The sequence below is a fragment of the Aphelocoma coerulescens genome, chromosome 1A, assembly GCF_041296385.1.
Source record: "Aphelocoma coerulescens isolate FSJ_1873_10779 chromosome 1A, UR_Acoe_1.0, whole genome shotgun sequence".
NCBI classification, from domain to species: Eukaryota; Metazoa; Chordata; class Aves; order Passeriformes; family Corvidae; genus Aphelocoma; species Aphelocoma coerulescens.
Genome location: NC_091014.1, coordinates 39,818,585 through 39,836,144, shown reverse-complemented (window position 1 = coordinate 39,836,144; position 17,560 = coordinate 39,818,585). Strand labels below are relative to the sequence as shown.

Genomic DNA, 17,560 nt, shown 5'->3' with positions numbered 1-17,560 from the left:
AGTCCCCATAAAGCTTGGGCATCTGATTTCCCTTCTGGCAGAGAGGTAATTTTAGACTGATGTGTCAAATTAGTGCTTTAAGTGAGTTATATCCTGTGTGAGAAGAACCACATGACTCATTACAAATCCATTTAAATGTTAAAAGTTTGGAGTAAAAGGGCAAAACTATAGGTAAAACCAGTGGGATAGGATATCACCTTTTGTAAAATTGTAAGAGGAAGGATGCCAATGAAAACCAAAACAAGGCAACAGCAAAAATAAATCCTGAAATCCCCAAGTAACAGCTCTTGCAAAGAGTCCCTTTGGAACAACTTCTGCACAACCCTGCAGTGAAATTTAGTCTTGCTGAGATGGTGGCACACCTTTGCTTTTTGCATCCATAGGCAGTCATGGCCAGATCCCGTGCTGTTGTAACTCAGCATGGCTCTTTTGACTTCAAAGGAATTATTCCAGTATGAGTAAAATAGCCCATCCCTTCACCATTGTAACCTAGTAAGGACTTCAATCCATGTTTGCAAGGAATTCCAGAACACAACCTTTAGCAGCTTAGCTCTAGCAGCAGCTTACAAGTAAGGTACAATAGTAAGGACTTGCTTGTTTTCTCAATACAGATTCATTTATAAAAGCAACATGTATCTTATGTAATTTATGTCTCAGTTCTGATGTTATGATTTAATTTGATGTTATTAAATGAGAGTGTTAAACATTCTGAAGTTGACTTTCCACTGCTCCTCTTGGAACGTTCAGTATGATTAAATAAAATAACAATTACATGAAACCCTGTCTTGTAAAAGCACAGCTTCTGAAAAATGACAAAGAGGGTATTTTAACAGAAGGAACCAGTTCAAATAGATAACCATGGATCTGAAGCACTAAATATGCATGACCTAAATTTTCTGTGTATTTAATACCACTCGTGATTAGAGGTCAGAAGTATTATTTCAACCCATCACAAAGCTCCTGCTAAGAAACATATGTAAATAAAGAAGTTCACAGTCTTCTCCTGACTTACTGTTACTCACCAGATATCTCCTCTAGGCACTGTTTGGCAGTCTTACTAAATGACAAATCCATTTTAGTAGGACTGGTACAGGAGTCAGCAGGTGGTAAAGAGGTACTGTCATTTTCTGAGAGAGTTCTGAAATCAAGCAAAAAGATAGATTATTATTATTATCTATCATTCATGTATTCATAGAAAAAAGTACTACTTGCAGCTCCATCTATAATCATATCACTATAGGGTGAAAATATAATTTTTGTCACATTCTTATTATGCTAGGGTAAGTCCAGCTACACAAATGTACAAGCAACTAGGGTTTCTCTCTCTCTCTCTGCAGGAACAACTTGTAGCTGTGAAATTTGAAGCCATTTTTTCCCCCACTTATTTTTTTGCAGGATTTGTCAACCAGATCTAGCCAGAATCCATTTACATTGGTTGTCACATCCCTGCACATACATAAAGGAAATAAAAACTTGTAATTGATGAAATATTAAGTAAGAAAGGCCATGTGGGAAAAAGCTTATGCAAGGCTGGAAGGAAATATGGCCCAGATTTTTAAATCTGTGTGCAGCTTGTTTTGATAATGCCCCTTATATAACTCCAGGGAATGGGATAATACAAGTTTTTCTATTAACTTTCTGACAAATAGCTCTCATTTTCTTTGAGGGTATCTTTCTTTGAATATCAATGATAAATTATAATGGGAATGCTTTGTTGAGTAGAGTTACCGTCTGTTGTATGAAGGTAAATAGCAAGAAATACATGAGCACATTGATTAAAATAAAAAATACCTCACACACTTATTGCCTCTTCTTAAGGAACAGCTGTAGTATGTATTTTACAATGGAACTACTGAACTATGATGTCATCAAATAGCAACATGTACCACCAAGTGTATACAGTAAAAGAATACATCTAAAGATATAACAGCCACTTTTTGAAATAAAATTTTAAAAGATCTTCACTTAGAGCTTAAGTTCTTCCAGGTTTCCTGACATGAATAGCAGTCCCTTCTCTGATTTATTAAAAGACTGGTGAAATATTTATATCCTAGTTTTAAAATGGGACATTTATAGTTCAATTTTCAAAATTTACCATAGAGTGTTTCCAATGAGTAAATAAACTGAAAACAGAAACATTTAACTGTGCAATGAATCTGTATTTTATAAATAAAACTCATAAAAACAGTTACTTATCTCTCAAAATAATTTTATAGCAACTTATTTTATGAAATAAATTTCCAGTTAATATTTTCTTTAAAGTTACTTACTAAATAGATTTGTTCAGTAATTCATGACAGTAGATGAGGGAACAGATATCTGCACAAAGATAGCACAAGTACTGACATGGTGGAATCCATTCATTAGAACCATTCAACTCAGAAATAGAAATACAAATTATGCCTGATCAGATGCATTGCCTTTCTTATCAACTTTTGTACTTTTGAGATGCTGGAAACAGACAACTGCTCTATAAAAACTATTTTTGGTACTTGTCTGTCACACACTGGAAACATAAGCTCAGCACATACTGCAAGGTTAACCATGTCCTGTCAACCCTGAATGTAGTTTTACATTTGATGCTTGAGAGGAGAGTCTCAAGTAAAAAAAAAGCTCACTCTATCCTTCTGCAGAGAACACACTCTGAAATTCCACAGTCCTGCTTGCTTTCCCAAAGGGCTTTAAATCTTCAAAATTTTAACTGTCTGAGGAAACAACAGAAACCTTATGGAGGACTATGGATTTCACATCAACCTAAGTTCTGCTTACTTGAGAAAACTGGTTATTTGTTCTGGTACAGATGGACTAGAAAGCACCAGCCCTTGGGCAGCTGTGATGGAGATACCCCAAGGAGGGAGCAGGGAGCAGTTCTCTCACAAGCTCTTTTTCCAGAAGGTCTCCAGGGGGTTGCTGGCTGCCAGCACTTCCACACCAGACCAGCCTTTTCATGCATGATGGCCAAAGCCCTGACTTTCTCTGGAGTCGAGCTTAGCCCAGAGGCACTGAGAATGGTGAAAGATCAGCCTAGGGATGAAAGACTTCCAAGTAAAATCGTGTATGATTTTGGGGGTCTTGGGGAACAAGGAGGCCCAGGTGCACACTGGGTACCTAAAACTTCAAGTTGTGCTGCTGTGGGCCTGTTATGGGTTGTGACATTGGACCAAGCATGTAAATGCCTCTTCTAATTTTTGAAAAACGGGAAATGAAATTGTGAGATTCAACTTCTCCTATACTTTGGCTTTAACGCCTTTCTGTGGGACATATTAATCCTGTGAATGACTCAAGTGATCTCTGCAGAACTGCAGCACAGATTAAGCTCAAAGAAAGTAAACAGCAAATTAAGTGATCTTCTCATTAACCTTGCACACTGGCCTTAATGAATGATCCTCTATCCTCTACCTATTCACAACCCACTGCCTTAAAAATAATTAAATTCTTGCATCTCTCTTGATATCAAGTAAAGGGAAAAGAATTTCAGTTTAGTTAAAGCCAGCCCAGTGATATTTCTTCCAGTGCAGTGCATCTACAGTGAAGGTTAATTTAGGAAACCTTCATGAAAACAAGACAATCTGTTTCTATTTTAATCATGGCAATCAGAGAATATATTTATCCCCAACCCCCTGAGTTACATGCTACCTATTTGTAAGAGTATCAAACTCACTTAATGGGACAAATCCTTCTCTCAATCAGACCTGCACAAGCTCATTCATTCTGATTAAAATGAGCCTGTACAAGGTAATTAAGAACAGAATTTGAAACACTATTTAATAAGTGGTCTCTAACACAGTCAGTCATTTCCTGTCTCTAACAAAATAGCCAACCTTAGATAAACACAGATAACATCAAAGATTTGTTTGCTTTTAAGTTGACATTCCAAAAGATATCAGACGAATATGATGGCATTTTTCCAACATCTCTTTGAGATGCAGCTGTCTTGAATGTGTATCACTGTCAGTGTAACAGACTGGCAGGACCACGTCTGCAATATGAGCAGTTCAATCACCCATGTTCAAGAATTGTGAGTTAAATTGGGAACAGATGCAAGAAAGGGCTACTAGGATGCTCATGGGGAAGAAGAAACCCTTCTTAAAAAAAAAACAGAAAACAAAACCAGAAAGAGTTGATTTGGTTTAGCCTCACAAAAGAGAAGGAAGGGGATGGGATTATTGCCTCACATATTTAAAAAGAGCAATCAGAGAGAGGGAAAACACCTTTTTAAGTCAAAGGACAATATCAATAAAGTAATAAACGGATGCAATATTATAATGTAGGATGAAAACAATTTCTAAAAATGCTATGAGTGAGTTTCTGCAGGAACCTTCCCATTGTAGTAGTGGGTTTTAACCAGTTTAAATTTAGCTGGTTTATGAAAGGGTTAGTAGGGCTGCCAGTTACAGAAGCCTGAACAGAATATTTCTTTTGGTCTTTTATCCTGCATTTTACTGTTTAGTCAAAGGAATAAGGCCACACTGTCTGTACAGCAATTTAAAAGAATAACTTCAGACCATAAACAGAACGCAGATGATTTATCAAGCTAATCTTTTAACTCAGCATTAATCAAATATGTTTATAATGATTTCTTCACTTATTATGCTTCTTCCCATCTCTTAAACTAAAACCTCTACAATGGAAACTTTTCTTGCACAATTACTTGAAAATCAATCACGGAAAAATGGGAGGATTTTTCTAAAGACCATGTATTTGTTACAAGTAAAACTGGTGAGTGACAATGTTTAGCACTACCTACAACTGCAAAACTTTGGTAGTGATTGCTGCTTTATTTTCACAGCAGCAATGTAAATAACAGGAATCAATAAAGCACTGCAGTATGACTTTGAGTCCTCACTTTATTGAAGAAAATATGTTTAGCAGCATAATCTATTATTAACAAACAATCAACTGACAGAATATTTTTTACTGTAAACTTAGTTTCAACTCCACAATCAGTGACACAGAAGTAGCTTCTGGTCATTAAAACTGGACATAAATGTGGCTTCAAGGAACCCTGCACATGCTATGTTTGCAGGATCCTTGAAGAGTAGTATATTTTTTTTTTCCCTAAGCCTGTATGAAAACATCCTGAACGAGCATCTGGAGCTGCATGCCACTGTGATTCCACAGATACAACCAGATTATATCCTCCTTCCTATCTGTCACTGCTCTGAAGCTCCTGCACACCCTTGAAGCTACGGCCTAGTAAAAGAATTGTGTTAATCACCGTGTAATAAAGGAGTTGGGGAGGAAAATTTTACTAACCAGTAACATGCTTATTTATTACACTGGTATTTCCTTTTTCTGCCCTATCTATTGAATACTTTAGTCCTTACAGAATCGTTAAGTAATTTAATTTAGATCAGAAAGATGTTCTAGTTGCCATCTGGTCCAATGACTTTCTTAAAGCAGGTCTGGTTACATTAAGTTGCTCACAGCCTTGATTTGTTGGATCTTGGAAATGCCCAAGGACAGAGATTCCACCTTGCTCCACAGCCTGCACCAAGTATTTCACCAACCTCAAGGTAAAACCATATTTTTCTAACTTTCAACGAGCACCTCCCTGCTGTAACTTGCAATCTGTTACCTCTTATCCTCTCACCCTGCATTTCAGAGAAGAGCCTGGCAACATCTTATCTTACACCAACCTATTAGGTAGATGAAGGTACCAGTTTCCTACTCTGCAGGGACAAAATAAGTGCCAAATTGGTGTTCGTAGTCCAGCATTAACACTACAAGAATATCTCTGCAAGACTGCAATTCAGACACTGTTGAAACTTCTCCCAGATGTTGTTATCATCAAACTAAAATTGGAAATTTAGTTTGGAAAATGGAAATTTAGATGGAAAATGGAAATTTAAGCAATGCAGAACATAGAAGTGCAGCTCAGGATGATGAGTGGTCAGCTAATTCTCTGCAGCAATTTCAATCCTTTCAGCATTTCAGGCAGTAAGCAATTCCTGAGCACTACAGCCCCTGGGATTTGAGAGCTTCAGATTCTGTATTTCAGCCATGGAAAAGAGACCTACTAAGCTCTCACACTGGGTACTGGAGGAGTCAGTAAAATAAAGCTGAAGTGCAGTACATGCACCCAATGTTCTCCTTCAGAAATTCAGAAGGATTTCTTGTTTTGTTTTCATTAATGTACCTTTTTCCTCCCATTTGCACTGTAGCCTACTAGGTACTAAACTTCTGGGTTACTCTTCTCCATTTGAAATTTAAGCACTACTAGGAACACAGCTAAATTCTATGGCTAATTTCAATACAAGTTTAAGGGACTTGGGAAAATGGCACAATTTCCATCCTCCTACAATTCTGTCTAAGTAGAAGAACGTGTAATTTTAAGCAGTGGCTGGTGTACCTTAAACAATTATATGGTCTCTTACGCCTTCCTACTGTATCTCTCTTATCAAGCTTTCTGGCAAATAAATTACATCTACTTCAGTCATATATCAGTTGGACCCTGCAGTCAACTTCAGAGGGGACACACACGGGACTGTAAACAATATATTCACAGCCACATTTGAAAATAAATGATCACTTTCTGGCAAGATGGAAGAATTTAAATTATACCCATTTAGATTATCTCAAATGCAACTCTGACTGTTGCTGCTAATCTTTGAAGAGAAGTAATAATCCCATATGAATTTTGATGTCAGGTGTTTAAGAGGAATAAAAATACAATGTGATATCAGATAGGGCAAAGCACCAAGACTGCAAAGCTGAGTAGTGCAATAGGCACTTGAGAACCTCCCAGTAAAACAGTATTTTCTATCTACTGTTCGTTAATAAAAATATAGACTTCTTGAAAACATGGATGTTAATAACTCTTTCAGGTTTGCATTACTTACTTAAAGAAAATACATGGCAACCTCAAAAAAACTCCTTGGAATACTTCCTTTTCCTTACAAATCTTCCTTTTCCTCAAATCGATCCTCTTGGTTAACAAAAAAATATTTCAAAATATATGGTATCTGCAGGTATCAGCAGCAAATCAGAGAAGGCACTAGCTTACTTACGCTTGTGCTAGCAGTCTAAATAGATGACACAAGTATATTACAAGATTCTGAGGAACTCTGGATAAAAAGCACTGTATTTTTACTAAATTTTATTGACATTTTTTACAAGGACTGCAGTACAAACTCACAGGGCCTAGATATTCCTTGTAGCTGGGAAAAAACCCTGTTAGTCGAAATGGTAATCATTGTTTACTAGCTCATATAAAACTGTTAAAAAGCACACTGAATATTCTGTGTATTAATTGTGGTAACTGCTTTGAAAACAATTACGTTGAAGAACAAAAAATGTAAATATAGTACCCCAGCTCTTGCTCATTTCCACTTACCATATATCCATAGAAATAAGTATGCCAACTTTGAAAATTTTGATATTTTATCCTTGGTTATATTTATATTTTTCTGTGAAATCATTGTGTGGTATTACAAAGCCCTCGAGATTTTTGAGAAATTTAGTTTCTGTGTATTTTTGAGTCAGATTCTGCACGCAGTAGAGAGATACATATTGAAGCAACCTGATCAAAGTCAGTCTTTTACTCTGGGTTTGTGGCATTTTGAGATCAGACACTGGCTCTGCGAATTTTATTTTCATGTGAGATTTAACTTCAAATACAGTCTCCTTTACCATTTGTTTGAAGCAAAGAGACAATTATTAGAACGAATTTTACTGGAAGATGCATACTTCTATCACCCTTTAAAATTCAGAATACATTTTGCTTCAAGACGAAGCTTAAAACAACACTAAGACATCTCCATCACGCAATGAAATGGCATCAATATGTAGTAAAATAGCCATTAAAGAGCACACACATCTGAAGGCAAAGCATAGCTCCTTTTTTTCTCTCCTTATATATGCACCCTAATACATATGTAGGCTGTCCCATGTACCACACTACAAATCCTCTGTATCACTGAGGTTATTCCAGATAGTCATAGTCACATGCATATTAAGTGCATCCACTGATACATCTAATTAAAGCTCAAGAGGCTTCACTGCATATTAGAATGAGTATAACCCATACTGAGCCTTTTCTTCCTCCCATATGATTTCCTGAACTTATCAGTCATCCAGATTGGTTTTGAAGCTATGTTTAGTTGTGTGTAATGATATATGTACTTCCTCAGAGCCTACTTCATCACCTCTTTAATCTTTAGCCAAGATTATGCAGAGTACTACTCACTAACAAAAACTGGCAGTATATTTTGCTTAGTAATGTATTTGTCATTTTATCAGATGTTAAATTTACCCACAACTGTAGCTAAAGCCCTCCAACAGCTCTGACATCTGACATCTGAAAACATTATTCAAATCAGCCTGTCAATCTTTCTACACTTTTTCTATCTTCTGAGTTGTACAACAGTGAAATCTCCCAGCTTCTCTTCAACTGCTCTACCATATAACAAAATAAATTCAGAGAAATGTTGATACATTTAACTGTTCATTCTTTTCCAGAGGCTTGGCCATCTGAAGACTTACTATTGCCTGTAAAAATTAACTGCCTCCAGAAGTTGATTTACACCTAACTCATGTAGAAAACTAAACAGGAAAAGAACTGCAAACACCAATATTTTTTGTCTACACAAACTGTTAAAATATTTTTGAATACTTGTAAAAGTTTGTGTATGGTTTTTCTTCAGATATCCACCAGTACTGCTACACATTCTGAAAACAACAAGAGTTTATTTTATGATCTTTTAGGAGAATGGTGAGTTCTAAGCAAATATTATCTAATATCAGCAAATAGATGTTCAGGTTCTTAGAATGCAAACAAGAATATTCACACTAGAAACCTGACTCAGCTGTGACCTTTCAAAAGCAGCACAAAGAATGTACCATATAATCTGTATTTCTAATCAAAACACCCTGAATTTTAAATGGCAAATATTTGCAGTGGATTGCTTTTGTACAAGGTAAAGACTCAGAGCTCTTGTACAAAATTGTTCATACAGTAATATTAATTAAAAAATAATATTAGGAAAACATTGGCATGATGCTGTGACAGAAACTGGTGGATAACAGCGTGATCCACCATTACTTTATCCATTTTAGCTCTCTTTCCTAAATGGTACCACAAACCCAATTTTCCTCCATGATCTTACCTATAAATGAAAGGAGCTACCGTGGCAGTGTTGGGGTGGCTGTATTGCTGTTGCTGAGGAAGCTGGACTACACCATTTCCTGTGCCCTGGCCACTGCCTGCAGTCATCGAGGCTGACAGAGCTGCAGAGGATCCTGGGGTGAGAGCAGCACTTGGTTCTTTCCCTTCAGAAGAAGCAAGACCAGAGGAAGGAGAAGCCTTCTCACTAAGCTGAGATTTTGGTGTTGATTGGGACTGGTTTCCTTTTGTAGTCCTAAGTTTTTCAACCTCCTTACTCCCTGTGCATGCGGAGGAAGTGCTCTGCTTTGCTGTTGGCACCTTCGATCCAGGTTTTGGGATCCCACTAGAAGATGATACTAAATTTTCTTTCTTGGCTGCTGTTGTCTTGCTTCCCTTTGGGATTAAGCTTGCAATTTTTGAGCTCTTCTTTGTAGATGATTCAGTGACCTGATCCTTCTCTTCCTTGACTGCTTTCTCAGTGCAAACTTTGTTTTTGTCCCTGTTCTTTTCCTCTTTGTCCTTTGGCTGTAGCAAAGACTTTTTATTGCTGAGATTTTTGCTGCCAGCTTTCGGAGGGGTTAACTTCGGTGATACTTTGGGACTGCTACTTGTGGAACCGCTGCCGTTCACCCCACCACTTAAGACATCCATTTCACCACACTCTGAAAAGTTGTCATCCTCTCTCCCACTGTCACTGGGTCCTGAGCTCAGTGACAAAGGAGGTCTCAGAGCAGTCCTAGCATTAACCAGCTTGAATTTTTCCAGCATAGATTTTTGACCAGAAGAAGGGGGCTTAACGCCTTCAGAAGGGGGTGGCTTGAGCCTGTCTGAAGTTGGAGGAGGGGAGGTTGCGGGACTGGGCTGCTTCACAGACAGCATGGTAGAGGTCGCACTGTGTTTGACATTCATGGATTTGCTGCGCCAAGGCTTGCTGGCACTTGGAGAGGGTATGGCAGAGACCTGCTGCTGCCCAGTGCTGGTGGGATGCTGCACATTTCCATTCATGCCTGCAGAGGGGTGAGGGCCTTTTGGTGAATCTGCTTAAAAAACAGAAAAAAACCATAATGGTATAGTTATTCTCCCGTCACCTGCTTGAAGGTGATGTCCTACTCCCCTGGCATTTAAGACACACTTACATGTGATCTATAACAAACATAATTTATATGTGCATAGAACATGAAGGATGCTAACAGAAAACACCTATCTTTCCTCCTGTGAAAAGAGGGCCTCGGTGGATCGATGCTGCGTTTTTTCCACAGGGTCCCTCGTGGAGATGCTCAGGCGGCGCTCTGCCAGCACCTACACGTGCACACAATCTCACCTTCGCGGGTGGCTGTGAACAGCCGCTCACACACACAGCCTGTGCATGAACCAGAGACAAAGTAGTGACAGAGGTCCAACACACTCGAATGAAGCAGGGACAAAGAACCAAGAACGAAAGCTGAGTGTGGTTTTCTCTCTAAGGGTCCCAGGGCCGGGCACAGCATCAGAAGCCAATGGTCTGAGGGCTAGGGGGCAGAGGCAAGGGTGAGTGACGTAACAGGGGCCAATGGGAGAAGGGATGGGAGGGGGGAGAGAGCCAGTAACCAGTGGAATCTCGGTAAAGGGAGAACTTTATAGCACAGAGGTTTACTGAGAGACCACTTTCAAAGCAACATGGGGAGTGTAAAGTGGACTTTGCCACCTCAACATCCTCCATTATGATGGTGTGGTTTAATACTTCCACAAGCCCAAGAAAGCCTCAGAAACACCTTCATTACATCAATTTCATTATAAAAATCAAACCTTCCAATTTAAGATTTTACTTCTAATATGTAATGAAGAAATTCTTCCAATCACTTGTTGATAACAAAACACTGAGACATAGAAGAAAAAAAAGAATGTACAATTCCGGCAGAAAACCAAAACTGGACAAAGATGGGTTTGATGTTTAGTGCTAGAAAACCAAGATTTTGGGGAAAAGGAGGAGGACTGAGTAATACTGAAATTAAATGGATAAAATCAATATTCATAAAAGCAAAAAAGACAGGTGACTATACATTTTTTAGTTTTAAGTACTGTTAACAATATTTAGCAGCTCACTTCAGGAACTTATCCCAGTACACCTTCATAGGTGGGAAAAAAATTTTACCAACAATTTCACCAGTGTCAGTACTTGAAAGTTATAGTGATATATCATCTGCATGGGTACAGCAATGATAGTTGTTTTGGGTCTGAACTCAGGTAGGTACAGAAGGCTCTGGCACATTCACTAAATTTATGTCACCCAGGACTTCAGTGAATCTTCAGAATGAATGAGAACAAGGCTCCCTCTGCAATAATCAAACGATGCCAGTAAATAGGTGTGATTTTCGTCACCTAGCCTTATTAAGCAAAACAAACCAATGCACAAAAGGGTTAAGATCTTCCATACAAAGTTCAGATTCCCAAGACGTATCTGAGTATATAAACACCATCACTCCTGGGGCACCAGAGAAATGGAGTGGTAATGGCAATCAAATCATGTGGTACATAGGTATTTCAGCAGCTGATGTATTTTATTTTAGTGGAGCTATCTTGTCTTGCCATTCAGCATTGAGACTGTCAAGGATTTAGATGTAAGCCTGCATATAGCATACTGAATTCTGTACTACAAAAAGCCCATGAAACATGCAATGCAAATACAGTTTGTGTAATGACAAAAGGAGTGCTTGATGCCCGGCATACACACATAGTATGTCATACCTTGGGGCTCCCCTGTCTGAATCAGATCTTAGATGACAACGCTGAGGACATTTGTCCCTTCAGCACAGAGTATGAAATTATGCATCATTTCCATTTTTGCAGTCTCAGTCCTAAACCTCAAGTAAAGATTCAACTACCCATCTGGAAGTCTGAAGGCTGCTAAAGCATTCAGGAAAGGCAGAATTTTGACAATACTGAAAGGGAAGCTGGTTTTCCTTTAACAAGAGAATGCAAAGATAGCAAAATTTACTGCTCTGGATAGCATTAAGAAGTTCTAGTTCAAAAATAAAATAAAAAAAAAATCTGAGCAAAAGTAACATGGCAACATGTAACATTTTTACTTGTTTAACCCTATTAACAACTAGTTCCATTAAGCCAATCACCTCCACCTTAATAGATACTACATAATTCCATCTGCCCAGGGTTTTTTGTGTGTTCCTCAGCCTGGTATGCAAATGCCACAGCGCTACATGGGCAACAAAGGTTGATGAAAGGACTGGAGCGTCTTTCTTACAAGAATAGACTGGGGGAGTTGGGCCTGTTCAGCCTCCAGAAGAGATGACTGGGAGGGGACCTCATCAATGTATACAAGTATCTGGAAGGAGGGTATCAAGTCAGGCTTTCCTCAGTGGTGCCAGCAATTGGACCAGAGACAACAGGCAGACCCTGATGCATGCAAAGTTCCACCCAAATATGTGGAAGAACTTCTTTACTGTGTGGGTGACTGAGCACTGGAACAGATTGCCCAGAGACGTTATGAAGTCTCCCTCACTCAAGATATTCAAAACCCATCTGGATGCAACCATGTTCAATGTGTTGTGAGATGACCCTGCTTGAGCAGGGGGGTTGCACCAGATGACCCACTGTGGTCCCTTCCAACCTGACCCATTCTGTCATTCCGTGAATGAGCTCATTCCACCTTCACAAAAGGTTTCAAGCAGCTCTACCGAGTCCTGTTCTAAGCAAGAAAACATTCACTGGTAAGGCTTGCTTCAGAATATTTTTTGTGACAGGCGAAGTTACAGAATATTCCCCAGGCTCCAGGTTGCACCACAGAGCACCTTTGGTGGGCAGCTGCATAGCTGATCCCTTGGGACCAAGGCAGGAATTATGGCTGGGCCCCTGCTCTTGTCTAGTGAGCCTCAGATGCTGTAAGAAAGCCTGGGGCCAACCACAGCTGTTGGAAATTACTGCAGCCCTCAGGCTTTCTTAATTTATACCAGGAATCAGCCACAGGGCTGATAGCTCAGAAGTGGGTGTGCACTTGCACACATCTTGTCTTGCATTAAGCTAGCCCTAAATACACAGGAGGATTGGGATCTTAAGCTAAACCAATAATTTTGCAGAAGAACAATTCACCATAAGAATATGCAATGCTAATGCAGAGTACATGTAACAATCTGTGAACAGTGGGATGCCACTACATTCTGTTTTATTAGTTATGTTACATATTTATGGCTTCAGGCTATTAGTTTAACTACAAAAAAAAAAAAAAAACAAAACAACAAACCAAGAAGTATTCTGATTAAAAAGAAGAATGCCTGCCTTGCCATATTTCCAGCTATATAATACTAAACTCATTAAGTGGAAAAATGTAAAAAGAAGAGTATTTACTGTTTCATCAACAGCTTGTTCTGCTACATATATAGCAAAAAAATACAGGTTCCCAGACCCACTGGTATTTGTTTGATCCCTATGTCACAAACCATAAACAGCAACAAAAAATTACAGAGAATTTTAGCTTGCCATTAATCTTCAATTAAAAGGGCATCCTTAATATTTCAAGGAATGTGAACTGCATGCTCTCAAGAAATATTGACAACCTGTCTGTATGTTTAAAAGTACGGAATTGAAAGAACTATTTCCCCCTCACTTTCAGCACAAATGAATTACTTGAAGCTGCACACAATTAACTGCTTTCTGCATGTTCAGTTGGGCTTGGCTTTAGCTGTTCATTACATGAAACCTGTCCCCACCTTGTGGTGATTTTGAGACAGAGTGAACCCAACCTATGACAAGGATTTCTTATTTCTGTAAACTAAATATTACAAGAAGTCAGTCTTCTGTTTCAGGCTTAACCCCTTATTCCTGAGATGCACAGTCAGCTTCTGATGAAAACGGTTTTGCATTCTGCTTGAGAACTCAGTGCTTCAGAGCTCAACCTCCACTGTAAAAGCACAGCAGAAACATCCCCAGGTGTTCAGTGCAAAAAGGGAAATTCCTACCAGAACCCAGCAAGACCATGATGATCAAATGGACATTTTCAAATCCACTTTTCATAGGCTGTTGAACAAATAAAGAACATGTGAGGAGTTGAACTTGGGCCCAGTGCATAATCAACCTCCTTTGTCTTCTGCAGCCTTTACTGCGTGCTGTGCTGCTGGAGAAAACCTCTGTAACAACAGCTCCTCCACTGCAGCAAAGTTAGGTATAATAATCTAAATATTCAGGCAGGCAGATCATCCACTTTTAGTCACTCACAATAAAAAAGGTTAGTAGAAAATGGAAAAGTTACAAGGGGTTGCTATAAGGATATTTGAAGGAATGGGAGGTCTGTCTAGTGAGATTAAAAGAATTCAGCTTGTTCAACTCTCCCTTTCTAGCTTTCCATGAGAATGTAGCTACCCCTTAGCAGGACAAGAGGACACCTGGAAAAATAGTGGCACCAGAAGAAATATACACAAACTAATTATAGATGTACATACTGGCCAGAGGTGAGCAACAATTTGCATCATCACACAATAGAGTTCCAGGGCAGAGTTTCTCAGAGTTAGTGTGGGCAAAATAATGAAATACTGTTAAACTGAGTTTGGAGAAAACACAAACACCATTTTACATCATTAAATTATATTGAAAAGCTGACATAGAGACCTTTACCAGTGTTCAAATACACTGTTTCTCATATCTAAGGGCTAAAGATTTGTTTTAAAAATGTGGCATGAATTAGAACATTGTATCTTTGCTGTAGTCAAAACGTGCTGCTTTTCCACCTTATTAGCAATCTGAATAATTACTTCATTTAAATAGTTTAATTTTCCTAGTTTTATTTCTATCTTTATGTTATTAAGTCAGAGGCAGATAAATCTGACACATCTGAAAAGCAGGCATGTTCTTTGAAATCGAGCAGTGAGCTGCAAAGTCCAGCACAAATAAAAAAGAATCTCACTAAAGCTCCACAAACAAGTTTCAGCTAATGGCTTGTTTAATGTTTTGGTGCATTCTGTGTTTCTGACTTAACCAGAGCTATACACAATTGTCATTATACACCTGTGTCACACAATGGACCAGGTCAGTCAGTGAAAACTGGGCTCTGCTTTGCAAAGAGCAAACCTGCATTTGCTCAGGGGAGCCAGGTTTCTGGCTGTGTTGAACTACTCCCTAAGCAGCGTTCAAAGGAGATCATATCAAAGACTAAATAATGGAATACTAAATAAGAGGCTGATTTCACATCTTCTTTTGGCTGACCTTCAGGTCTCCTTTAACTCTGTGACTACATATCTATTCCCCACTGTGACTGAGTGACCGTGTTATGCAGGAATGGATTACAAGTACTACCTATAACTGGATTAAAAAAAAACCCCTTATACTGTATATATTTTCTGAGGCCTCCTTATAGCACATATAGCACATACAAGAAGGTGTACAGCAGAGAAAAATGTAACAATAGAGGTCTGACCTTGAAGAGGTTTGGAGGTCCCAACATCTACCAGCTATTTAGCTAGAACAAGTAATTTTTTTGTCTCAGAAATTAGGGCATATGGACTGTGCATCTATTAAAAAAAAAGCTGTTAAAGTTATCTTGCTCCAAGCATCTGCATCAGAAGCAAAAATTGACATATAAGGTCTATTACTTTTGCTGCACTGTAAGGAAAAATCAGTTTGTTACTGTATGATGACAATATTTTTTAAAAAGAGGGGATTTATATTATTACTATAGTAAGGGTTGAAGTTTGTTTCTAAACAAATTCTTCAAAAATCTCAGGTTACAGAACATCCTAAAATACTTTTAAAAATATCAAAAAATTACCTGGAAATCTCATTTTAATATTCAAAAATTAGTCACTATAATGACTAAATTTAAAATATAGCAAGGTACAGTTGATTTTCTCTTTAGGCAAAGTAGCAGCATAGTGTACTCAAATACAGGCTCTTGTGTTCTTTTAGGATACTATGAAAGAACATCACTTTGCTATCCTTGCACTTACAAAAGTCATTTTCTCTAATGAACTTCTGCTTTATACCCTAAAACAAACTTGTATTTATCTTTGATTATCATGTAAATTAATGTTTTTTCATCCATTCTGCTGTTTTGATAGGAAAAAAAAAAACAGATGGAAACATCTCAAATAAAATAGTCTGTAGATATGCAACATTACATCTTATATTTTCTGTAAAATTAATTGACTTTACAAAAAAAGGCACCCCTTATCCTCTTGCAAGTGATGACTTCACTAAAAACCTCATCAAGGTTCTCATCCTCTGCTGTAAAGAAATGGGGAAGCAAAGAAATACATCATGCAAAAAGTCACATAAATGTACAACGCAATGCAAACCTTAGCAGTCAAAAGACAGTTTCCAAGTAATGAGCTAAGAATATCACTATCTACAAGCACGTCTCACCTTGAATCATTTCATTCTCACATATTTCAGTAACAAACATGTCAACATTATGAAGCAATTCTAAAACCTAAACTGCTGTACATACCTTCACTCAAGCAGCCACATCTACTTCATTATTGTATTGGTGAACTATACAGTGTGTGCTCAGTTTTCACTCTGATCGCTTTCTAGTTTTAGCCTGGATGTCTTGACACAAACAAGTCCTTGGTAAAATAAAACCCACTATAGAACTATGTGAAACATTCAATCCTGATAGTAAAAATAAAGAAATAACTATTGAAAGGATGGTTTTATATCTTCAGATACAGCTCGGGGCAAAGCGTGTTCATCAGAATTTTGTAAAAAAAGTCTGGATAGCTGCCTGTTGCTTGGATGAAGAACATTCACTGCATACTTGTTCCTCCCACAGACCCCAAGGATGCAACCGGGTACTATGTATATTGTATCATTTTCAACTGGATTCTAACCCAGAGATATGAATAAAATGCTGTTCATTACACAAAGGGAGAAAGAAGGGGAGGAAGGGGATGGATTAGTTATACAACTCAGAAAGCTGCATTTTTGCAATATTCTTTTTGAGATAAAGCCTGAAGAGGCACATTTTCCAGAAAAATAGAGTCAGGGTGAGAGAAACAGAAGGACCCAGGGTACGCAGTTCATTGTCGTAATGGCTGCTCCAAATCCCTGCAAAATTTCATTTCACTTGACTTAATTTTCAATACTTTGTTCAGTATTATACACACACTAGGTAAGGTTCTGAAAGAATAGATACATGTAACATTCTGGTGCAAATATAATATTCTGATTCTTCTCCATTAGAGGCTAAGATGCAAAGTCCCCTGAAAATGATGGCAGTATTCCTTTGGGTTAGAGTAGATTTGAATTTGGAATAAGATTATAGGCATTCAATATGGATTAACTTTTACTTTGTAAAAGTCACCCTGTGATACTTCCATCAAAGATGAATACGATATAATTATGACATCTTGAAAGTGTTCACATCTGAACTTAATTCCCAACTGAACCACAAGTCCTAATTCAGGCCCCAATTTCCATAGGTCTTCATTACCAAGTCTAAGTACTACATTCACTTTTTTGACCCTTGTGGAT

The 17,560-nt window shown here is 38.1% G+C and overlaps 1 protein-coding gene across 5 annotated transcripts in view; it reads right to left on the bottom strand.

The window, feature by feature from the left end:
- Positions 1-17,560, bottom strand: part of NAV3 (neuron navigator 3) — a 484,909-nt gene that overhangs the window by 122,451 nt on the left and 344,898 nt on the right. For all 5 annotated transcript variants that reach the window (XM_068999468.1, XM_068999461.1, XM_068999483.1 and 2 more), the window contains 2 exons: positions 9,108-10,146; positions 1,023-1,138 (listed from right to left, as the gene is read on the bottom strand). In XM_068999468.1, the coding sequence (XP_068855569.1) occupies positions 1,023-1,138; positions 9,108-10,146 (1,155 nt within the window). The remainder of the gene's footprint in view (positions 1-1,022; positions 1,139-9,107; positions 10,147-17,560) is intronic.